The sequence below is a fragment of the Anser anser genome (assembly GCF_964211835.1).
Source record: "Anser anser genome assembly, chromosome: 8".
NCBI classification, from domain to species: domain Eukaryota; kingdom Metazoa; phylum Chordata; class Aves; order Anseriformes; family Anatidae; genus Anser; species Anser anser.
The window spans coordinates 29491266-29516729 of NC_139728.1; the positions used below are offsets into that span (position 1 = coordinate 29491266).

General features: G+C 42.1%; 1 protein-coding gene across 13 annotated transcripts in view; it reads left to right on the forward strand.

Moving 5' to 3' along the window:
* The window catches only part of PATJ (PATJ crumbs cell polarity complex component), a 150461-nt gene that overhangs the window by 119964 nt on the left and 5033 nt on the right, over positions 1–25464 (forward strand). For 11 of the 13 annotated variants that reach the window (XM_083846090.1, XM_083846091.1, XM_083846089.1 and 8 more), the window contains 9 exons: positions 9494–9577; positions 11539–11732; positions 13549–13696; positions 14886–14972; positions 17702–17819; positions 19260–19300; positions 19563–19685; positions 20777–20881; positions 24212–24312. In XM_083846090.1, the coding sequence (XP_083702216.1) occupies positions 9494–9577; positions 11539–11732; positions 13549–13696; positions 14886–14972; positions 17702–17819; positions 19260–19300; positions 19563–19685; positions 20777–20881; positions 24212–24312 (1001 nt within the window). The remainder of the gene's footprint in view (positions 1–9493; positions 9578–11538; positions 11733–13548; positions 13697–14885; positions 14973–17701; positions 17820–19259; positions 19301–19562; positions 19686–20776; positions 20882–24211; positions 24313–25464) is intronic. The other 2 variants (XM_083846081.1, XM_083846083.1) reach the window with 1 other exon arrangement.

Consider the following 25464-nt stretch of genomic DNA (forward strand, 5'->3'; position numbering starts at 1 on the left):
GAATATTTTGGATCTTTTTTTAATTAGTCCCAGCTTTTTGGAATAAACTTGGCAGGCTGCTAACGGGACGCTTCCTAATGAAACACGGAGTGTGGCTTTTAAATCGTGACCTTGGGAATCCCGTCAGAAATCACCAAGTAAAGGTTGTTCAGGAGGTGGGAAAGTGATGTCTTAACACCCGTAAAACGTTTGTTGTTGTTGAGAAGATGACCATCCCGTTAAACCTGCAAAACTTTCCGAGTTGCCTGTATTTGCAAGCAAGGATTGTGGCTGCATACTTATGGGAGCTGGAGAGCATCAGCTGGAAGGATGTGCTCCTAGAAAAGGCACAGGGAAGAAAGGATTGGCCTGGATAGTTGTCCTTATGTTGTTGGGATCTAGACTGCTGTAGCTCTTAAGCTGTCCTATTTCCTTTTATTCTGAGGGTTGATTATTTTTTTCTCCAGCGTCTTTCATTTCACCTTCTCCTGCACCCCAGGGAGAACACAACACATGGCCTCTCCTTTAAAGCAATTAAACTGCGGAGCAGAGCTGGCTGGGGTACAGGGCTTTCAATTTGTGAGAAGATTTTTTTTTTTGGTTGTAGTCCAATCAAACTTGTAAAAGTAACTCTCAGAGTGGGAATTAAAAAATAAAAAAAAAACACAGTGTTTTCAGAAACATCCCAAAATGAGGTTTTGGGGCTCTAACTCCGCTCCCCAGGACACCATCCTGCCCTCCCGCCCCCCTGCTTGCTGAACGACCCTATAAAAGCTTGTCAGCCCCGCCACTGCTAATGGCAGCCATAAACCTGACAGGAGTGTCATTGTCACTCGGCAGCTGCCAGCGCTCCCAGGGCGCCTGCACCGCTCCAGCCATGGGACACCCGCTCGGGCCCCATGAATGCAGCAGGCCTGCCGGAGCGTCAGGGGGGCTCCGGGAGCTGGGCAGGGCTGTCCCCGTGCCTGGGCGTCCAGCTCCGAGCCCGAGCATGCCGGGACTCTTGGCTGGATGTGGAGTTGAGCTTTCAGGCGTCGGCAGTCGCGGCAGCCAGCCAGCCTCCGTGGCCGGCTGCCCTGGGACGGAGGGGGCAGCCCTGGGGCATAGCACCAGCGGCACCGCACCGTCCGGGTGCTCACCATGGAGCTAGGAGCCCTTCCTTAGCTATCCCGCTTTTGTTTCAGGGCGCTCTGCACAAGTTGTTTCCAGGCAAATGGTTTGGTTTCAAGTAATGGGCTTTTTCCTCTGAAACTCTTTTTCCAGAAAGTTTTTATGAGGTTTTCATTTTAAATCATCTGAGAGCGGGGCATCAAGGAATTGTTTGAAAAAGTTGTCTGTGCGCTCCTGCAGATGGCGTGTGGGTTTAATTCATCCTAACCCCGTCATCACCACACAGTGGGCAAATACTGTGATGCTTGGACGTGCCGGAGGGCATTTGAGATTTCGGGGTTGGTGGAGGCTGGTGCGTGGATACTCCCTCTGGGTTGAGTTACAAAACCTCGGGAGGGGAGGAGAGCGCAGGGACTCAGGTGGGGCCTGAAACCACAGCTAAGTGCTGAAGAGGCACCTACAATATAAAAGGAAAAAAAAAAAAAAACACATTGTAGGAGCAGTAACCTGGGGGCTCTTTGGAGCTAGAGTGGCTAGGAAGGCAGTCGAGTGTGAGATGTGAACATCAGAGAAAGAACGAAAAGAAGCATCCTGTATCCTGTGTCTTTTGTATTGAAAATGACAACAAACCTCTTGTGTAGAATTTTTGTGCTGGGCTGTCTACTTTGAATGGGATATGTAAAAATGTTTTACTTACTTTCAGCTGGCTTTAATAAAAAGCATTTCTAAGGCAATTAACAAACCTTAAGGTACTCCATCTGTAAATTAAAGTGATCCACAAAGCCAGGGAACTGGAAAACTCAAGCAGTGCTCCAAAAAGTAACAGAATATGCCTGCGCTCAGCTCTAACGCTGGTTGGTGCAAGAGCTGGTCGCACAGGAGCGAGAGGAAAATCTTTCCTAATCACCCCTGCTAGCCCAGAAGGCTTTCTGGCTTACAGCAGGGCAGGGGGGCTTCGTGGTGGTTGGGATGCAGTTTGACAGCAGCATATTTAGATTTATTCTGTCAGTCCAGGTGAGTCAGACCTTGCATAAACCCCATCTGTTATGGAGGGGCAAGGGAATAATCAAGAAAACTGTGACTTGAAATTGCAGCTGTTAGGACCCGCTGTTTGCCCCTGGAGCTGTGAGGGCTAATTACCCTGCGAGGATCTCGGCGCTGCCAAAGCCAGGCTGGCGCTAACACCGAAGCCAAGTGAGCTATCTGTGCTTTGTGCCGTGCTGCACGTTCAGCAGGGGGGGCACACCTGAACGTGAGGGCTGGTGCGGCTCCTGCCTTCCTAAACAAACAGGTTCTCCCTCGGCGGATCTTTCTCCCACCTCAGTTATATTTAGATTCGGGCAACAAATAACTCCATCAGTTACAGACAGCTGAGGTCTGAGCAACTTTTTATACGGTCATCAAGTACAGCTAAGACTGCAACTGTTTTAGTGGAATATGCTTACCTTGTAACTACAAATGAAAAGCAAGCTATTGGCCTCAGGAGGGTTTTAGCAGTATATTGGCTATAGATACTGATGCTGTTAAATCTATTGCACAATGAATGGAACAATAGAAGAAAAAATGGCAATAGAAGTCCAAAGTTTTTAATCATGACTTGGGTATTGTAGGGGAAAAGCTTGTGGTTGGGAGGGAAAAACATTCAATCACTTGTTAAGCATCACTGACATTTATAAAAGAGAAGGCAACTTAATGACAGTGGTAAACATAGTTAGCTCAAAATTGTGAGGAATTGCTTTGACTCCTGGTTGCATAATGTAAAAATGAAGCTGGTGGATTCATCATAATTCCAAAAGGACATTAGCTCGCAACAGCATGAAAAAGCAAACCGCTTTGTACATGAGTTATCGCAAATGGGAATTAAAGCAGTAAGTTTTGCAAATCGTATATTTGATAGATCTTTGGCAAAGGTTTAGCTGACTGTATGGCTAGCGACGTCTTGCTTGAAGAAACTGGTGTCTTCCAGGAGTGTAAATCAACCATAAAATTTAAGCTAACAGTACACAAAAGCAGTAGGACATATCAAAATGGACTTCACGGGTATCTTGCTTGCTGGTAGTTGAAACCACTGGCTTTTGGCTTCGTATCTCAAATGCATTCAGGATCTTGTGCATTCTTTATATCTCGTGTTACGCACTGTGCACTGTAAATTTTCATATTTTTTTTTATTTAATAAAATAATGAGAGTGAGAGAGTTAACATTTTAATATGTAGCTCTGTGTTTTATTATTCCCTCTAAAATGAGCATGTATACTTTTTGAAAAACTTTGGTTTGCTTTGGCATGTGATTCATAGAAACATAGCTCTTTCTATCATTCTAACTTAAGTCATATATTTTTACACTAAACATCTTATTACCTTAGTTTTATTATTTCAAAATCAAAGGAGAGCTCGCAAATGTCTATGACTGCAGACCGAAGGAATGTTAATGAATAGTGCCATTGAATTTTCAGGTTTGAGCTTTTCTGATCTTAGAGAATATAACTGTAAGCAAAAATATTATGCAAGCCGAATAAAATTTAAATAAATAAGGACCAGATGTAACTATAGGGGCCTATAAAATGTAATACAAATATTATCCACTTCCTTAAAATAAATCTGTATTTTAGTATGAAAAATTATATTCATATTGATGTTGTGGATTAATCTTTTTTACGAAAGTTGGCAAGTGAACACCATCTCTTGCAAAGGCTTGTTCTTAAATGGGAAACAGACCTTTTGTTTTGACCTTGAGTAGAGAAGTTTTTCAGTATCATGCAATGGTAAAGCATTTTTACATTAACACAGTAATACATTTTTACATTATATAGCCTGTTTTATTACAGTAGTGTTTGGCTTGGGATTTTGGGTGCCTGTTAATGGTTTGTGAACGCTAGCAATTGCAAAATATTTGAGTGTTAGAAGGAGGTACATGCAGCATGATGCATTAGGTAAACTTCTGTTAGAAGTCAAGTGATTTGCTTTGAGTTGGCCTTCGGTTTTTGTTGCTGAACTGTTATCTTTTAGGTTCCATTTAGAACTGCAAATGGAAGATCATAACAGAACCGTTGTAATTTCCTCTGCCTACAAGGAACCAGCAGCTGGATTTATTTTAACTACTGAAAGATTCTTATATGGGACTAATGCTTCAGCGAAACACGCTGTGCAACTAGTTGATTTCTACTTTATCTGTGAACCAGCCTGTAAAAACGAAATGACAATTTTACTACTCCGGACAAAGTATTGTAAAAGTTAAAAAGGAAATAACTAATGATATTTTACTTGCCCTGGGAAAGAGATAAGTCTGTAATCCTGCAGTCAGCAAAAAGCCTTGTAGCTTTATTATCTATACTAAACGTTAATTTAGTGTAACGTTTGTGGCTATGTAGGAAATTTGTTGGAAACGTGTAATATTATCTTAGGAAAACACAACTTGTCAACTAACTCCAAAAACATATTTTCCTGAATGTTTTTTTTATATGCAGCTTACTTTTTTTTTGCTTCCTCAGGAAAGTACTGTAATTCTTGTGGAAGGCCTCATTTCTTACACCACATACATAAAACTATGGTAGCGGTAAGATTGCATCCACCTAACTACAGGCCAAACTGTGACATAGCCACTTAAAATTCATATAATTCCAACAGTTTGATGTCTCCTTTCTATTACTGCTCGACCATATAGGTTCCTAAAAATCTGTTCTCTCTGTGTTCTGACCTGGACGTTCAGCATTACCTGTCCGTACTGCTCAGAAGTGTATGTTCAGGGAGACAGGTAGCTCTTCCCCACGTAATGCTCTCCTCATCTGTCTGGTGGTGTCTATGGGGCTAGAGAGAGCCTTGTAGCTGTAGGGGACAGACCTACGGATCTGGCTTCTACTCCCAGGGCTGTTCTGGTTTTTGTCTGATATTTACAGCTTTAAAACTCACATCTTGGAAAACGCACTTGGGGATTTTGAAACAACTTATTTCCAACGGAGTACTCAGTGTTGGTTTGTGCTGGTGGCTATTGCAGTCCTCCCTGTGCAGTGGTTCACCTCACTCCTGTGAAGTGCCTTTGATCCTGTCAAAATAACGGCTGGGTGTTGTAGGCTGAAGTAGCACAGCAAAGACAAACACAAATTTAATATCAGTTCAGTTAAAGGAATAGTTTGATGTGAATGATCTGCAGTAGCTATTCACTGCTATGGCAAGAAGCCTCTTTACCAGAATTCAGGCCTTTTTCCTTTCAGATGTAGTTAATACCAGGTGTGTGGGGATTTCTCTGTTCCAGTTATTCTGAAATCTCCCCTCTGGCATGCTCCTCCACCTTTTATCAGATGATACAACTTCATCAAAATATCCACGGTGTTTAATGTTGAGCCTTCTTGCTGTCTTGTGTCCATTTAATCCCTCTGCTTCCAGCATTTGCAAATAACATAGTAGTCTAGGGTTTGATTTTCAGTGGAAAAGGGCACCTGCACGGAAAACTGCTGCTTGTCCTTCTGAATAACAGCTGCGCAGAAGAAAATAAACTGGCTCAGATGCTATAAACTTGCAGCAAAAGTGTGAGCAGTCCCAGCCTAAAGCCAGACAGCTTGTGAGCCTTTCTCAACGCTGTTTATAGTCCTACAGGCTTTTAAGGTTTGCTTGGTCAGTGATTTTCCTGAATAGGAAGCTGACATCGCCACCTTTCTCCCAAAGGTTCAAGTAAGACAGTGCTATGTGGTCATTGCCTGAGGTCTCTGCGTTAGCAGTTCTTGACATTTAAGATAGAGGGATTAAGCTGTCACTCTTACTGAATGTAATTCTTAATGGGAGCATTTCTGTTTGTGCTCTCTGCTGATGGGTGAGTTGATATGCTTCCCCTGCCGGGTCTCTGAAGTTGTTATAAATCAAGCAGAAAAAATATTCACAGTTGGGGTGGAGTTGAGATCCAGTTTCCCGAGAGTTCAGGGCTATTCCCCTCCCTTAAAAGAAAACACAATGTAGATCACACTTAGCCTGTTTTACAAGCTGTATTTCCCGTACATAGATTTAGCTAAGTAGTGGCAGACAGCTTCCTTTTTACTTTGACTGAAGTTTTCTTCCTTTCTACTTTGACTGAAGATGTTCACACCCGTGAGCATGGACTTTGTTTAGCATAGAATTGTGCTGGTTTTCAGCCCTAGCTTGTATTCTGCATCCTGCCTTCATGTACAGGAGATGTTAAACTTTGTATTAATTCCTGATTAATGGTGCCAGACTGATGGAGTAGTCAAAATATACAAAGATGAAAGCTTTAAGTTTTTTAATGTATCTGTATACCTTATGAAGTGTGTGCTTTCAGCAACAAGATATCTTTCTTTAAATAGCTGTGCTCTTGATATGGTGAGTGTTTTTATTTTCCCCTTCTGTGCTGATAGTTTTTGTGGACTGACATTATCTGTACAAAACTAACAGTGAGAGGAGGCTGTGAGGGATGGGAATGAAAATCTGTCCACAGCCACCATTAATTCACAGCCTGTAGTTGGACATTGACACCACTTTCCCTCCCTCTCTGTTTTATTGATTGACTGGTTTTTTTTTGAACTATTAAGGACGTGACTTCTCAAGATGCTGAGCACAAAACTGAATTTGAAGCTAGTGAGTAGGAGCTGCAGATGTCCAGTAACCAAAACCCATCCTTTAAATAGATGTTCTGTATTGGTTTAGTCGTGATAGATCCCAGGTTGTTTTCTAATGCGCTGAGATGAGTGTTACAGCTTAAATCTGTTATTACAGATCGGGGCTTAGTTGTTAGATGGCTGGAATAATACATTAAATCTCTTTACTGCATGTTCAAGCTCCTTTTAAAATATAGGTATCAATAAAAATATTTAATAATGTCAGTAATTTCTAGTGATTTGTCATGGATGATTGAAACTAATAGGGCCTTACCCAGATCCCACTAGGTTCAATGGAAAAAGATTACTTCTGGGTTAAATGTATATTGAGCTAATGCCAGAAATAACAGAGGTGAGATGTCTTTTGTCACAGTTTATAGGCTAAGGAAGGTAAGACTTATGCTATGGACTATTTAAAAATCTTGAGAGTACATTGCAGGCACATTTCTTCATTCTGTTTTTAATTGATTTGATAAGCCTCTTTCAACTATGCTGCTTTAAAAAAAAAAGCTCAGAAAACAGTGTTTTGGCAGGTCAGATGGATGTTTCCTTCTTCAGGAAAGGCTCAGACTGAATAGGAATGTACGTTTTCATGCCCTATGTATTTTTAGTTCTAGGTCTGGCTTCTAACACCTGCAGGAACTACAGAGTAGTACTGAATTGTTACCTTTGCAAATCGATGATGCAGGCTATTCAACTGATAACACTTGGTAATTCCTGAATCTAAACCTTAATTATATGTGGTTTTACATTCAATAATGCAGTACTGGAAGAAGCTGGTAGCTTTTATCAATGTCACATGCAATTTTTCTTCTGAACCTCTTATTCATCCACTGCCCTCGTGTGCCCTACTTGGATGTTGCTGTTTTAGCAAACTGGTCAATATTGTGTGTTGTCCTGTTGGCGATTTCTAAATGTCTTCCATTACAAAAGTGTTTAGAAAAGTAAAAGTGAAGTCTGCTATTGAAGTTCTAAAACCAAAGACTCAGCTTTTTCTCAAACTTACCCATGATCAGCCTTAAGTGAAAAAATATACAAAAAAATATACATCACTGTCACCGTATTGGCTTCCACCCAGACAAAAGTCTCTTGTGTTGACTAGAGTTACACGATCATTTTTAAAACAGAGGTAACAAAAGAAAAAAAAAAAAAGGAAGATCTCAGATGTGTAGCAGAGAAGTTCAGCAGTGCTGAGACAGACGTGAATGTGTTACTTGGTCCCACTGGTAATTGCTGTTCCAGTTATTTCAAGCAAACCCTGCGGTTGCCAATGGTATATTTTTTTAAATCAAAATGTTCTTTTGATTTTCTTAATTACCATGGTACACAGCTCATAGTATTTTGCCTTCATTTATGTAGATTGAAATCTCTCTTTCCCCATCTGGGACGCTTGTATCAGCTGTAATCCATTTGTGATTAAAATCCTTCAGGCTTTTTTCAGTGACTGGTGTACATGTATCAAAGATGAAGCTTATGACAGTGGTGCTGTGCTGCAGCGGCAGCAGAGCGGCTGTAGATACAAGTCCACATCATTAAATAAGGTGTAGTGGGAATGAAAGAGAATAATGCTCTCAGTGTTGTCTTGATCAGAGCATTAGCTTTAGGGCATCCGCGTTCTCTTTCTGTTCAACATACACCATGTGCGCCGGGGAAGTATCACAAGGCAACGTGGGGGGAGTTAACTTGGTGATGAGAGATGTAGTATCTTACAGTGTTTGCAAAGCACGAGTGTGCTTTGTTCTGCCACAGCAGCTATTTCCTGCTCCTGCTCCAGGAAGGCCGCGCACAGCGGGCTCGCACCCTGCTCACCTCGCAGGCTTCTGTTGCGCACACCGCGGAAAGACGCGTGTTTGACTGCTGCGTCAAACTGACGGAGGGACTTCGCACCGCAGCCTTTCTGTTGGTTGCATTTGTCTGAGAATGGGTTATCCGATAACCCGCCTAGCTAAACTAATCGCGGAGTATTTATCCAGAGTAGTTTTAAAGTTCTTCTTGACATCGGGGATGCCTTTGGAGAGGGCAGCAGCCTGTGCATGGTGCAGCGGCCCATCTTTTTGCAAGTGCTGGTGGTTGTCAGAACCACAGCTGAAGTGCTGTAACAGGATGTTCACCTATTTGTTTCAGGGAACAAAAAAAAAAAAAAAAAGAACAATGCAAAAGGAAAGCACCAGCAAGAGAACAGTATGTTCTTTGTAATGCTTTTTCTTCGGGGACATCTATTGCTGGCAATAAGATTAAATCACTGAAACCTTCCCTGAAGCTACATCTGCCACTGACTACATTTTCCAACCTCAGTAATAAACTAACATTTGCCATTGTTCGTTTCTTCTGGATTTCATTTCTTACAGATTTAACCAGCACTATTTACCACAAGGCATTCAGCGCTTGCTTAAAGCTGAGTTCTATGCCAAGTCCCTAAAAATATTCATAGCTCCAAAGAATCTGGTTTTAAATAATATCATAAAAAGTAGATGATATTAATACCCCGGTTCACACTGAGTTCACGTAGTGCTGATGCCAATGTATAAAAATGATAGAAGCCCAAGAAGCTCTAGACAAGCCTACCCTGAAGTGGGGAACAAAATCCTTTCTACCCTCTTATTAGCTCTCTGTATTTTGATTGTGGCAGTCATTTTCTTATTGGAAACTCTTAGAAGTGTCTATGTATCTACATTAGTGCGTTTTCTCCTCACGCACTGTGCCCTCGGCACAGAGACATCGATGGCCTGTGGCCTGGGCCCGGTACTGCTGGCGCATGGACAAGGTGTTGATGGGGGAACTGACGCAGCCCTCTCTTCCCTCAGGATGCCATCGTGATCCATGAAGTTTATGAAGAAGGGGCAGCAGCCAGAGATGGCAGGCTTTGGGCCGGCGATCAAATCCTTGAGGTAAACGCGTCTCGTCATTGCATGCGCTTGCTCGTGTCTTTCTGGTGTAGATTTGTGTTCGGTTCAGCACAGGTTTCCTTCAGGGAAAACAGAGATCCTTTGCAGGATCTGTACTTGAAGCTGCTTTTCTGCCACTAAGACCATCCCGACAAATTCACATTTCCTTATATATTCATATAAACTGAAGGGACAAATTGAGAATGTATTAAATTTAATTGAGCACGGCAGTTCTCGAATTACATAGTTCAGCTGTCATGTCCAATAGCTCGGCGTTATTCATCTGTTTAATCTTGCATTCGGAGGCCTTTCGTTCGCTGCGGCCGGAGCTGTGACATCTGCTCTGCCCGTGTGCGAGGCTCGGGGCAGGCCCAAGTGCCAGGCAGGAAGGCGATGGCGGCCACAGGGCCTCAGGGCCGCCGCCATCCGCGGCCAGGAGCGCTGCCGGCTCCCTCAGGCCAGGCCTCCTCACGCACGGGCGCTGCTTTTTGCGAATAAACGTGGTGTTCCTGCAGCAAGGATGGAAGTCGAGGTGGGAAGGGGTTAAGAAAGAAGTGCTGGTCCGCAAATGAAACTTGCGTCAGGCAGCGGGTGCGCAGCTGTTTACAGTGCCTCGCTGTCAGATCAGGACAAATTCCCAGCATGGCCATTAAGGCGTTAGTGTGTAGGGTTAGAAAAATAGTGAGGGGCACTTGGGGAGCTGTCTTTACAGCTCTTGCACAGAAAATGTTTTTTTTAGCGTTAAGGCTGACTGTTATTTTCGTTTTATAAATAACTGTGTATTAACAGAGTACGATAATTAGCCAGGGGATAAAAATGGGGAAGGTTAATTAATTCTTTGCTGGCCAAACAGGAAAGTGCTAATGTTTGTGTGCCATAATATTGTTATTATTTCAGCTTTTAAAAGCTGTACTAATGAAGCAGAAGGATGACTCTGAATGAGTTTCAGATTAGTGTGATAAAGCACACATAGATGCCATGTCAAGGAAACAATACTGAGGCACTGTATAAATAAATGTCTACAGAGTTAGTGTAAAAAAAATACAATTACTGTAGATTAGGCTTAATTATCTTAATGCAAAATCAAGTATGATTATAACTTTGCATATTTAGAAATACAAAGAAATATTTCCATTGCCTTAAAACTTATTATGTTATATAAGTAGATTACCATTGTATTGTTATTCAGCTACAGTCCTTGCTGCTTCCTAACCAGACTTGGAAAACATTTATGCGTTGATATTTGAAGAAAAGAGATTTTTGCCCGATAGAGTACGGGCAAACACCTTACAGGGCATCTCTGTATCAGGCTTGGCAAAGTTAGGAGATCAGATTTCAAGTTTTGATAGTTTTTTCAGGTACTTAAGCATTCAATCAGAACTTCTTGTTCGATTTGATAATACTGAAACATTTCCAGGTTCCTGTAAGAGAAATGTAATCGAATGCTACAGGAGTGGTCTTGTGTGCCATCTATTGGAATAAAGCAAAATAACCATTTAACATGTCCTGCCTTGGCTTCACCATGGCCGTTTGCTAATGTTTCTGATTCTTTGTGTCGTTGGCTGGACAGTGTTACCTAGCCAGGGGAGGAGGAATTCGAGCACTGGTACCTGTAAGGAAGAGCAGTAGAGGTACAGGAAGTTTGAAGGGAGCACATCGAGTGTTGTCTAGTTGTAAGCATGTAAGCACTGTTCAAGGTTCCAGCATTTAAAAAGAAGGACAGAATGCCCACAAAACTTATAAGCCACAATGTTTTGATTGTTTGGATCTGATCTAGATGGTGGCAGAACGCACACAATCTCATTCAGCAGGAAAGCAGACGCTCAGCCCTCTGCAAATCAGAGCACTAAATTAGAGTGCCAAGAGGTGTCAATTTGACAAATTTGTCCTGTCACACAAGGGTAGGATGTGATGAAAGGATCATTCACATATGTCATTTGGAAAGAAAACACTGATTATTTCAGGTGAACGGGATCGATTTGCGGAACGCCAACCACGAAGAAGCTATCACTGCGCTGAGACAGACGCCTCAGAAGGTGCAATTGGTTGTTTATAGAGATGAAGCTCATTACAAAGATGAAGAAAACTTAGAGATTTTCCATGTAGATATTCAAAAGAAAACAGGCCGGGGACTAGGGCTCAGCATAGCTGGAAAACGGTAAGAGCTTCTCTTTGATCAGACTGCGCTACAAATGAGGAATACTTTGCTTTTCGCCATGTGAACAGCTGTAGCCATTAAATGGAGTATGAAATAAAGGAAAAAGTCCATGAGCAACAAGATTTTGTATCTGATTATCTTCAAGGATGTCTCATGGGGTTGTGATCCTTACTTCTCTTAACAGAACAACAGCAGAGCTGTGTAATAAAGCCTGCTCTTTCCCTGGGAAAACTCCCAGTCTGCGGCACTGTGTCCCACTTTGTGCGTGCCCAGGTGAGCACATGCAGAACTGGGGAAAGCTCTGGTGGCTTAAACAGAGCTGTGGCTGAGTTTGGGAGCCCTAACCGTGCCTTTTCTGATTTCAACATGGGGAAAAAAAAGCTTTCCTATTTCAAAATACGAGGATGTGCCTTTGAAAGTGGGTTCATTTGTTAGATCTACAGCCTGCTCGGTTTCAAAATGACCAGTTATGGTGGAAGGTAAGAGGCTGGTAAAGATTTAGACCCAAATCATGTAAGATATCTGAGTGACCAGACAACACTACAGACAGTGGTTCTGTGAGTAAGGAGCAGAATCCGAGATACTGTGGTAGGTAACAGCTGCTTAATAAAATCTGACTTCTTGCTGATATATTTCTAAACCAGTGCTATTAGATCATTCAAACTAGAGCACTGATAGATTTAATCTTTCATTGCTAGTAGAGATTTACAGCACGACACAGGCGAGCACTCATTCAGCTCTGGTTGGTACGAATCGTATGGTTGCTCTTCTGCATTGCCAAAAAAAATTTATTTTCCCAATTACAAATCATCATGTCATTATCCTGACTGCGTATGGTCAGTGAAGTTTCCACAGCAGGTTTTTTTTTTTTCTCTTTTACAAGAGTGGCGATGTTTAACCCAGGTGTTGTGAGCAGATTGCAGGTTGGGTAATTAATATAGCTTATGTAAATTACCCTACAGATGGTAATACAGACTCCAGCCCTCCCTCGATTGCTTCTGTGCAAAACTTCCTGTACTGTTGCTAACTGCTTGCCTTGTGGGGGTTCCCACCTTGGAGGCAACCTCTGTTCTGAAGTTGATCCAATGATGGCCAGCGATCAGCCAGTGAAACCTTGTGTCCTGCAGGGTGAAGGATCCCAAGCCCGTGCATCTCAGCCTGAACCAGCTCCACAGCGAGCCCTGGTAGCTGGGACCAGGCACGTAAGGGTCCTGCAGCATGGGAAGGGAGCCTCCTGCCGAGGCTGCAGCTTGGGAATCTGCTCACATGCCCCTCGTCTGCCCAACTGCTGCTTTCCGGCTCTCGCAAGCCTCGCTGCAGGCAGACAGCCACAAAGCTGGATTTTCTGCTGCATAGCTCAGTGCAAACTTAAAAGTCTTCTCTGCAAACTTCTCTCCGTTTGGGGCCTCCAGGGTTTTAGAGAAGAAACCAAGCTGAACCTTTAGGGGGAATATAAAAAGTAAAATAAAAAAATCTGAGGCTGCATAATTCAGATCAGGCACATGCGGGGATGGTTTAACTCCCTCTTAGTCTGATCCTTGGCTTTTTATTTGTACAAGTGGTATTTTTCATGAATCTTTATAGATTAAACAGAACTAACAGGAAAAGGGGAAAGACAGCATTAAACACAGCAAAGCATGCCTCAATTTTAAAATTCAGGTTTTTTTTTTACGCTCAAATAGTTGAATGGGGTATAAAACTTGTTCTTGCTCTTCTCACAGGTTTCTTTTAATGTCTCTTAAATGCAAGTAATCTAAATTGGTCTCCCAAAGAATATTGGATTGTGTAATTAGCCATATGCTTCTTGCATTGTTAGAAATGGAAGTGGAGTGTTTATCTCTGACATTGTTAAAGGAGGAGCTGCAGACCTAGACGGAAGATTAATTCAAGGAGATCAGATTTTGTCTGTTAATGGAGAGGATATGAGAAATGCCTCACAAGAGACTGTTGCCACTATACTTAAGGTGAGTACATAATACATTTAAGATATGGAATTGCAGTTACTGACACTGTGCGAGGTAATTATCCTGAAGTGCTATTTACTCATACACAGGACAGCTCAGACTGATTACAAAGACAGGAATTTCATCTGAAATTACTGCGAGAGATTCATTTAAAATCACTTCATGTGTATTTAGAAGTGGAATGGCATGAAATGAGAAAACAAAGACATGTATAATATTTAGACATTTATTTGAAAGCGCAACTGTATATTTCATAAGCTAGAAAAATATTTTGAAACCTGAGAGGCATACAAATGAGAGCTGCCCTGAAGGAAAACGCCTTTGGCTTTGCTGTACTAACCTGCAACTATAAAATTGCAACTTCAATCCGTTTCTGCACAGCTTTTCATCTTGCAGGAGTGGTTGTATACTTTGAAGTTGTGTGGTCTGGGAGAATTTGCCTTCTTCCGTTAGAAAGCATGTGGCTGCTGTCTGGGCTTGAGAGGGAGGAGAGGACCCGGGATGCCCCGACCACAAATTCCTGTTGTCAGCTCCTTCGTCAGGCTCCCAGGGCTGGCAGCCCGGACCAAGGGTGAAATGAAGGGTGGGAGCGCTGCTGCGGACCCACGTGTATACAAAACTGCATCTGGAGGCGAGGGCTTTTTCCCTGCCATCTCCAGCAGTGTTCCTGCATGTGATTCCTTTCTTTCTGGAAAGGAAAGGCTAATTATTTCCTTGTTTTCTCCATCCAGGATTGGTACTTAGCCAAAAGGACTTTACCTATTTAAGAATTGGAAATTGGTGATATGAGGGTGTAATTGAAGCTGAGCCCATATGTATTAAATTCAGCCTTTTCTGTGGCTTTTTCCTCTGAAGTTTGTTCCATGAGTATTGTTTGTGACAGACTTCCGTGGAAGAGTCGGGGGCTTTTCATTTGTTTTAATTGTGTAATTGGCCATCTGCAGTGTGACCTAAGAACCATTTGCCAGTAGAAACATTCATGCTGACTTCAGCAACCGGGATAAACCCCAGTCCAGGGACAGGTACTTCTTACATAGTCCAAATGAAAGTGTTAATATTTTTAGTATTCAGCGCATTGTGGTTTTCTTCCTGGGGTTGTGGTGCTGAATATAAACACAGTTCTCTCCAGGAGAGCATGAAATGTTATATGTCTACTTAAATGCTGTACACTGTGGTTCTTTTTCCCAAGTGTGCCCAAGGCCTAGTGCATCTCGAGCTTGGGAGGTTGCGAGCTGGATCATGGCTGTCAGCACGGAAAACATCCCAAAACAGTCAGGTTAGTGACAAATTCATACATATAAAATGAAGTTGTGAAGGGCAAGGAATGGGAACAGCGCACGGGGTTGCACATGAGGCTCAGTTCTATCGACATTTACTGCTGAGGATGTGGAACAAAATACTTTATCACAATAATTTTCTTTGCTCAACTGCAGGAAAAGCATCGTGCTGAAGTGCTGAATAAGTGGAAGAATTGGTTAATGATTTTTTTGTTTGTTAGAGTGTCTTCCCGAAACGCATCAGAAATATGTAATATCTTTCTCAAATGATGATGCCCAGAAGTTTTTTAGACCTGCAAAAAACGCTGAATGCATTTGCTGCAGCTGCTTTGTCAATCAAAATGAGTTAATGAAACTGAACTGTATCTTCGCCTATCTTATGGCAGAACCACATGAGAGCTGCTTTGCTCTCAAAGAAAACACAGAGCAATTTCCTGCTTCACTTGCTTTTTACCTGAAGCGAGGACAACAATTCATTTTTCAATCAGTGCAGGGCTTTCCCCCACTTCTGACTACCCCCAATCCACTCAGACATTGATACTATTAGTATTAAAGTCTAAGTACAGCAAGGAGGAGAAGCAAGGCTTAGATGACTTAGAAAACTGGTTTTTAATGGATTTTTCCTTCTGAAGACTGACTGTTTTGCCATGATATTGAAGTTGCAAATGTCCCAGAGAGAGACGAGCTGTGGTTCACAGCAATGCAATTGCTATGGAGTGTTTTGCCCCCTCTCTGCACAGGGGCAGCTGTTGGGGACATGGAAGATGTTGCCAGCACGCCTCCTTCTCCTCGGCACACAGAGGGCAGGCAGCAGAGGCTGAGCACCAGTGGGATCCAGCCCAACCTCCACAAATGCTAAGAGAAGGGCTTGGTTTTGGAAATGGCAAGGAGCAATAGGAGACTTAGGGATGTAATTTAAAGCAGGAATGTTTTTATGGGAAAAAAAAAACAATCCTAGCGATCAGGTCGGTAGGAAAAGAGGCTCGTCCTTGATTTCGTGCATGAACAATCCAAAAGGGTGCCAAAAATCATAGTCATGTGGCATGATTTCTTAACTTTATAAAGGCCAGCAGTGATCCAGTCCACTGTCTGTGTGGGTGAAGTGTCAGGAAGGGCTAAGGAGCCTGTAGCCATGTGGGAACAGCTGTGCTAAGCCCGGCTTTAAAAATAATGCCTAAATATTGTTGGAGAAACATCTGCATTCAGGCAAGGAAAAATGAAGCAACAGAGGAAAATGATACTGATTGCATTAAGTAAAGACAGCAGTCGTGATTATTACTTTTTGGGTTGTTTCATCAACAGCTAGCATAAGCAAGAGCTTTGTAATCAAAAAGTGGTAGTTAAAAATGATTACATATTGCAATGTAAACTCATAGCTGAAGCAAAATGCCATAGTATCTGACGTGATTCTAGGTAGAAAATAAAATCAAATGCTAATGATGTCATCCCCTTTCTTTCTAGCATTTTGTAGCTTTTTCAGGAACCTGTTAATTTCTGTATTTCTTTTAATACGAGAAGTCTTAGTTGCTGCTCTTAATGCAGAGTCATTGGAGAGCCTTCATCTCTCGGCTCCGAAGTGACTTGGTGATTTTGAAAATGGAATAAATGTTTCTCAGCAAAACAGTTCCAAGAGTTATAAAAATCTTGGCAGATAATACGGCAAATCAGCTTGAATGATTTGCACAACTGTGAGCGATGTGTTAGAAGCTGCTGGCCAAGAGCATCCAGAACTTTTGTCCTCACTTGGCTTTTTTTTGGTCTGTTGCATACCTTTAACAGTAGACACATAAGCCTCGTGGTGCAGGACAGTGATTTCTTTCACGCACATTGCAAATTGTGTTAACTGACCCATGAATTGGCAACTAGACGTGGAAATTGTGCTCTGCCTGTTGTTCGTCACTGACAGCTGCACACTGGTCAGTTAGGATGAATGCTGCCAGAGCTTTTGATTCGCCGCCTAATGCATTTAGAGGAAGAAAGCTCTGCTGTGCGCCCAGAAGTGTGGAGCAGATCTTTGTTTTGTATAAGCCAGCTTAGCTGAAAAGGTCTGGCCGCAGTGAAACCTGTTGTTCAGACACATTTCCTAAACTGATAACGATGTTTCCTCCGAGGGGGAGCAGAGTCTGAAGATAAGGCCAGATATGGAGATAGGGAAAAGCAGCGCTGGAAGGGAGCAGTGCAGAATCGATAGCGTGCACGAGCAGCTATCTGCCAGCTTGTCCCTCCTGTTGGCAGTAAGACACGGGCATCCTGTGCTGTACCTCCGTTGTTATTCTGGAAATAGGGGGGAGATTCCTGGTTAAATGGTCGTGGGGAAGATGCCCAGATTTATCAGCAACCATTATTCCCCCTTGTCCTTAGGTTTGGAGCCAAACTGGGAGTAAGCAATGGAGGAGGTTAATCCTGCTTCTGTATGACCTCTAGAGCAGATCACAGAATCACAGAGTGGTTGAGGGTGGAAGGGACCTCTGGAGGTCGTCTGCCCCCAAAACCCCCAAGTGCCATTCTGTAGTACCATTGAGCAACTCTACACGTGTGCCCACAACACAGAGACAGATTGTGGTAGGCTCCATCCGTGGAAATGAAGCTGGGGGTTTCCACTCGTGTGGCCGATGTGGCATTTCCAGTCTGATTTCCCAGAGGACAGCTGCGCCCGTATGTCGCAGGAGCTGGTTTGAAGCTAACGTTTGGGTTTGACTCTCAGGTTCTGATTTATGTTTAATTTCAGGCGAGCCAACAGAGTGCCCACAGCCATTTCCACCCTGCACTCGCTCCGGTCCTCTCTACCTTGCAGAATTTTGTCAGCACGAAAAGGTCTTCAGCAGATGTGTCTCAGAGAAACTCAGGTATTTTCCGGACAGCTGTCAGAATAGCTGCATGTTGCTTGCACTGTTGCTCTTTTTGTACAAAAGCAAAATTGAATACTTGAGTCTGGTTTTCCTACACAGCCTCCCAGAAGACGTACCACTGATGTTTTAAGACCCTTAACACTTTCCAGCAGATGACATTGCTTTCATGTCTCGTAGTAGAGTAATGGCTCCTCTATTTTAAATGCACAATTCTTGCGCCCTGCTATTCCCCAGCGCCCTTGTCGGAGGCTTAGCACAGGCAAGGTTCTTGTAGAATAGTTTTTTTCAGGGAATAAAGCTGCCACCACTTCATTTATATCTTTGTTGCTCTTGAATGTATAAAAGGGTGTTTTGTAATGAGAAAGTCACAATGCCCAGATTGCAATTTGCAGATTTAGCAAGTGCTGAATCTACAACCTGCAGGAACTTGTAGAGGGCCTGCGCGTTCGTGTGCTCTGACCTGAGTCAGAAATTTGTAACCTTAGCTTGTGGCTGACCATGGGCAGAAGACATTTCTTCTGGCTTTTGGCATGCACTGGAGGAGGCACATGTGGCTTTTTAGGCAGCCTTCCTTGCACCATTTTGATGAAGGGCCCTGCAGCTCTAACAGTGCGTGTCTGCGTGTCCTGGTTCAGTGTCCCCAAGGCTGGGCTTCCCGCGGTGTCGGACCTTGCTGCACCTCAGCAGTCCTGCCTTGAGTACTCATAACAGATAGCTGCACAAGCACATGTGTGGCAGTAAGAAATACTGATACGTGTTAACATAAATCTTCTAAAAGATTCTTAAAACAGGTTAATTACAGCTGTTACAATTAGGGATTATTACAGCAGAGCCCAGGACCTGACTACACCGTCAGCTTTTAAGCTATTTAGTCCCAGTCAAATGATCCATTTGCAGCGTCCCTTTTTTCTTCTATTTTTTGAATGTTTTGAGTACTTTTAAATGTCCTGTGGCTAGATATATGCCAGCCAGACTTCCTGGTTGTCTATTATTTACAAATACAGCACAAATTAGAACAGGAAATCAATGGAACCTCAGCAGTCTCAGACCAGCCGTGTGCCCTACCCTTTGTGGTGGGGACACTGATTTATGAATAATAAGGCAATCTTTAATTGAGTGAAATGCACAATAGGGCTTTTCTTCAGGCCAGCAGAGTGCTGCTATTCAAGAGATTGTGGTGAGCAGTGGCTGTGCGACAATGGGCATCACAGTGGCATCCGTCAGGCAGAGTGATTGCATCCGTATTCATCTCTTGGTGAAACAGCAATCCTGTCCTCCTCACGTGAGCAGCGCTGCCTGATTTGGCACAGGAAGGGCTGTGCTTCTGCTTGGTGATAACTCTGACTAGGCAGCAAGGGACCATTGTCACCTGACAGTGTTATCTCTTAATTATATTATCTCTTAATTACAGAAGCTAATTGTTTGTTTCTTTATTAGTAGGAGCAGATACGGGCCCAAGGACTGTGGAGATAACAAGGGTCAGTGAGTTATTTTCTATCAATTCAAAAAGCTGACACCTTTGACTGAAGTTGTTAATTTTTGTAGTGTTCCTCAGAAGTAAAATTGCATTGTTTGTTTGCAGTAGGTTGTCCAATGTATGTCTGTGTAATGGGACCTGTATGTGCATGTCAAACTTATATTTCACCACATTGCATAAATCAGATGGGTTATACCCTAAACATTGACCTCTGTAAGCGGCCCCAGTTGAAAATGTTGTGGGTTTTTTTTGCTTTCTTTTAGGGACCAAATGATGCACTTGGTATCAGTATAGCAGGAGGGAAGGGGAGTCCTTTGGGAGATATTCCTATCTTCATTGCTATGATTCAAGCCAGTGGTGTGGCTGCACGTACCCAAAGACTCAGAGTGAGTAGAGGAGTCTTCTCAACACTTTCCGTTTCATCTGTTGTGTCTCTCTCAGAGAAGAAGGAGCCTCAGGTGCTTCTGTATATGCCCTCACTTTGATAATGTCTCATAGGCTACTCTGTCCCTGTTTAAAAACAAATGTGCAAAAAAGCCCTGTCTCTACCTTCCCCTTTTGATTATATTGCATCTGGGGATAATTGTGATTGCCTACATGGCAAAGACGTTAAGAGAACATAAATGCATTTGCAGTAGTCTTTGAATGTGTTTGAACAAAAATGAATAAGCTGGAAGATCTACAGCATATGTTCATCCAGACCCAGGGAGGACAGCAACAAGCTCTCTGGAAGCGGCAGACGTTCTGGAGACTTCAGATTGGGCATTGTTTTAGAGCTCAAACAAGACAAACAACATCAGAAGTTAGTTGTTTGATCTCAAAGCCCTGATAAAGGAATACAAAAATAAAATGCTTATATCAGACCCACAAGATATGTGGGTATTTCTAGGAATGACCACGGTGATCATTTACTAAGTTTGGAGAGCATTTCAGGGAGTCATTAGTATTGAAGAGAACTTAATGTGCAGTTAGTTACATAGGAAAACTTTGGCCCCTGAGGTTCAGTAGCAAACAGTGCTATATTCATGCTGTGTCTCTAGTAGAAATACACAGTAGTGTTAAGTGCCAGGGTCAAAATCATTTTTTTTTGTATAAAGAGAGGTGCCTGCTTTCCTATAGTGCTTTCATCATGTGCCTACATAATCTATAAGAAAAGAACTTCTCTGCACAAACGGACACAAATAAGTCCTTTTTGGATGGGAGAACAGCAGTCAATCTCACCCTCTCTGTTTGCAAATGGAAACAATAAAATACAACCCACCTTTGTTTCTCTGATTGCATTGTTATTTTAAAAAAATTCGTATTGTACTTGCTCTAAAGAATGGTAAACGATCGCTGGCAATGTAGAATTCTCACAAAAGCGATCCTGCAAAGGAGAAGCACGACTGTGCAGTGCCAAGTTCATGAGGAATTTTAAGCATTCTTAATTTTAATTTTCCTTAATGCTAGTAATTTTCCATTACTGTTGTACTTTTAGGTTGGAGATCGGATTGTCAGTATTAATGGGCAACCTTTGGATGGGCTGTCTCACGCAGATGCTGTTAATCTACTAAAGAATGCTTATGGGAGCATTATCCTGCAGGTATGGTGATAAATTGAACATGCAGCTGCATGAGGGTAGATAAATGGCATTCAGGAAAAAAAAAACCTAAGCATCACTGGCACAAGGCATCACAGAATTGCAGGGTGCTTGCTGATGGGAATTACACGGAATGAAAGCAAGAAATAATTTTCATTCAAAAATTATTTATTGCCACTCGTACAGGCTGTGAGCATGATTATATAAAAGCGTAACAAAGAGAACAAAATAACTTGTTGCTACACATGATAAATCAACAAGCTTCCAAGGTTTTTTTCATCTGAAGTTAGCAGGAACAAGGAATTGTGTGTGTGTACATGTGCATGCATGCCACTAGACTGTGACCAAACTGTCCACAGTGTTAATTTCCTTGCTCTTGAAAGGGGGAGAAGAAAGAATGTTAGCAGCATTTAGTAAGAATGATAGCATCATCATCAAGACAGTGCTGTCTAGAATTAATTATTCTACAGGTAATGAATAATAACACTCAAGAGAGAAGAGGAGGTTTATCACTGCCACGTTTTTATGAAAAGAAGACATGTTCTACCACTTTGGTTCTAATTGCTGCTTGCTGGTATATTCGTCTTTAGTTTATTTTTATGTTTACACGAAGAAATAGGAAAAATACTTGCCAGAGAGAATTCAAAATACTACTCATTTGCAGAATTATTGTAACAATTGGAAAATAAGCTTAAGACATGCCACTAAAATCTACTCTAATTTTATCATCAACATATTGGACTCGAACACATCTTGAGAGATTTTTGCAGGCTTCTTACTTTCATTACAACTTAAATGTTACTATAAAAGGCAAAAATGTGAGGGGGGGGGGGAAGAAGAAAAGGCATGATAATAAACTTAGTTTTAGACTCGTTTATTCTTTGTTTTGTCTGTCCATGAACTGCTGACCCCCTAAGTGATGAGCCAGTTCCAGAGCAGATGGTGTATTTGTGTAGTTCCATTGAAGTCAGAGGAACTACACAGATACACACCAGCTGAGGATTTTCTGTTAAATTATAGTTATCATATTGTTACTAACGTTGAGTAATTTCACTTTTCGTGTCAACAGTATTCCCTGAATAGAAAATGAAAGCTTGCTGCAGAACCCCAAATTGCTAATCTTGAAAGCTGTAATACAGCGTATCCCACCTCATCATGCATTTAAAAATATTCCTGATGAAGCACGCTGTCAGTTGTTCGCTCACATAAACAAAGAGGTTGTTCTAGAAATGTCTTTGGTTTTGTCACTTGACAGTTTTTCTTCCACAATTTCGCTGTCTAGCTCAAAATGTGTTGAATACTTTTACAGATGATACAGGGTTTTCTGATTGAAGGGAGTCTATTTTCCCCTGTTCAAAATCTGCTCTGGCAGGCTGTATTTTGATAGCAGCAGGGAGGTAGCGGAGAAGCCCTGCCGTCAGCGCGGCGATACGGTCAGGTTACATGCTAACTGCAGGTACTTCTCAATCGCCGGGCTGCTTTTTTATTAAAACAATCTAAATGAAATAATCCTATCGATGCGATAATCATGACTGATGTGTCATTAAGTAATTCTGTTTATTATCGGGTTAGACCACTTCATGGCAAACTGCTCTGAAAGGTCAGATAATTGCGTTCAGTGGTGTGGAAAGGCTTATTATCAGCACGTCCTGGGAAGGATGGTAAAGGAGTTTGCAAATGCTGTTTGCAAATGGGAGATTAGGGTCTCAGGGGAACAATCATCCCTTCCGGCTGTTTTGATGCTTTGGTTTAATTTAATTTCTTTTCTGCAGGTGTAGTAATGAGATAAGAAGAAGCTTTTTTACAAGGTTGTTGAACTCTGATACATTCTTACTGCCAACTGAAGATTTTTGAATATAGATTTATTTTACTCTATTTTATTTAACAACAAAATATGACAAATACTGGCTGGCACTCCTTCCCCTTCTGCACTGGGAAGGAAAACTTAACGGCGCCTTTGCTGCCTGAGCCAGGTGCAGCTGTCTCCTCTGCGGACCCTTTCATTAAGGGCATCTGGGAACCTTAGTCCTGGGATGCGAAATTTGCACTAGAACTCAGCTTTTTTCCTAGAAAACGCTACCACCCTCTTGGTTCCAAATGATTAGAGAGAGGGAAATACTGTTGTGGCTGAATTGTGAACATTCACTTAAAATGGGGGATTTATATAATGGATTTTTTTTTTTAATTTCAGGAAGGTATGTTTCCCTTAAGCCATGTTCCCAGCAAGGAGTGGAAAAAGTCCCTGTTAATTTCGATAAAATAAAGCCACAAATAGCTAGAGAAAGTACTGAAAATGAACTTACTGGCTACTTGTCACTGTCGCTGAACCAAACCCCTGTACAATAAACATCAAGCAGAGATGAGCATCCCATCAGAGGGAGATGTTCTAAGTGGCTTCCTCAAACGTTTTCCAGAAAAAAGAAAAAAAAAAAAGAAAAAAACTAGCATACAGTGAAAGGTTGAAAAAATCTAGAGCGGGCCTTGACACTTTGTCTTTAATGAACCCCATTGGGCCTGCATCCTGCAAGCTATTTATTCCTTGTGAGACCAGCTCTGGGACCAGCAGACCCCAAACCTTGGAGTTTGTCACCTCTTTCTCAGTACATCTGAGTACATCTCAGTACCAGCTAGGCTTTGTACCTACCCTATGAAACGTCAATATGGTTGTTTTAAAAAGGCTGAGTGAGCTTGCTGCTTCATATCCCATCAAATGTTGTTAGCTCTGTTAATTAGTGTGTCGTGGTAGTTCCTGGTGATTTCAGAGTGATGCAGGGCCGTAACTGGGCAGTTTTCAGAATCGCGTTTGTTGCGTTTAGTGGAAATGCTGGAGAAACCGCTGAGAAGTTGAAACCAAGGATTCATTTCTCCCCCCCTCAGCAAACAAATCGATCTGAGGTGTTTCAGGACCTTTGCCCAATAGGCCTTTGGATCTCTGTATTTGGACCTTTACGTTGAAGCACCTTGCCAATCCTCAGCACCTCCTGTTGGCTCTGAGACACACGTCCTTCTTTGTCAGACAAATCTCCTTCTCTGCATTATCCAGAAAGCCCATTTCCCTCTGCTGGGTACCTGAGTGCTGGTCATGTAAAGGCAACAGAAAGCTCCAGAGCAAAGTTTGCGTTTAACCCCAGAAAGGTGGCTCTCGATTTTTAACACTGTTATTTGAAAATGTCGAATTAGTAGGAAATTTAAGAAAATAGGACTTGTATTTGAAATTTGATTGAAAAACATAAACATCTGTTTTTCCTATTAGCTGTTTTCTATGTAATTAGCTAAGGTGTCTCTGGTATTAAGTGAGCACAAACAGCATTTCATTGCCTCCTTTCTGCTTAGGTTGTGGCTGATACCAACATCAGTGCTATCGCTACCCAGCTGGAGAGCATGTCTGCAGGATGTAACCTCAACTCTTCTGAGCATGCTTCTGAAGATCCTGAGTAAGTTTGTAATAGTCTGCATAAGTGAGATGGATTTCTGTGCCCCATGCAAGGGAAAAGCCAGGGTGGTGAAGGAGGTCTCTTCCCATTGCTTTTCTCTCTAATTTTCCATCACCTTTAAAATGGTAACTGTGACATTCTCCAAGCTGATTACACACCTGTGTCCATCTCTACCTGCTGACGGAAATTGTCTAAGTAAGGACACAAAATGTGTTTCCAAACACTTGCTTTATCTTGTCCTTTCTAATGGTTATGCTGACATGGTAGTTCTGCATTTGTCTGCTGGCCTCTGTGCCTGAGAGGAGTTCTGATTATAGCAATTCAAAATCATTTGTCATTGGCAGACCCAGACAAGAGGTATTAAAAAAAAAATGGTATTGGAGACAAATCTTTCAAAACACGTTCAAGAACTTTCTTTGTCTTTTTTTAGATGTACAGTTCTTAAAAAGTCTCACTGCATTTTTTCTACCTATAGCACTTCTATACGGTGATAAAAGTTAGAGACCGAGCCCTCCCATGGCCACGCATCATTACCCATCACGTGCTTTTTAGGGCGGCTCATAGCATTCCAGTTACCATTTTGAAATTCATTTCATTTTCATTTTGGTTTATTAGCTTCATTATGTTCTTCATTTTCATTCTTTGATTCATTATATTTACTTTAAGAAGCTGAGATGCAAGTTGCTGCCCTACCTCAGGGGGATTTTGAGTATAAAACTTGAGCTATTTATGCTGCATTCACCAGTCTTACAATGTAAGGAACTGTTTTTATTGCTGCTCTCAAAGGAGAATTGCTTACTTCACAAAAAGATCTGTATTCTCGTTTTATATCAAAATAGTAAGGAAATTTAAATTTGAAAATAGGAAGCAGAATTAGGTAGGCGCATGCATTCAGTCTGTCCTAAAGAAATGGCTAGGTACGACTCTTTATGAACTGCGCCTTTAATTAGGCAGATGCCAAACAGCATTTGTCCAAATATATCTCTAAATATGTAGAGATTATTTTTTCTGATTTAAGGTAGATATATAGATAGAGTGGTCTGGACTCCACCAAAAACCTTGCGATGCAGACAGTAAAAGCCCTGAAGGGCAGTCCAGGGTCTAAGCAAGGCGCTGAGTGAGGGGCTCTCTGGAGTCAGCCCCCGGGGTTAG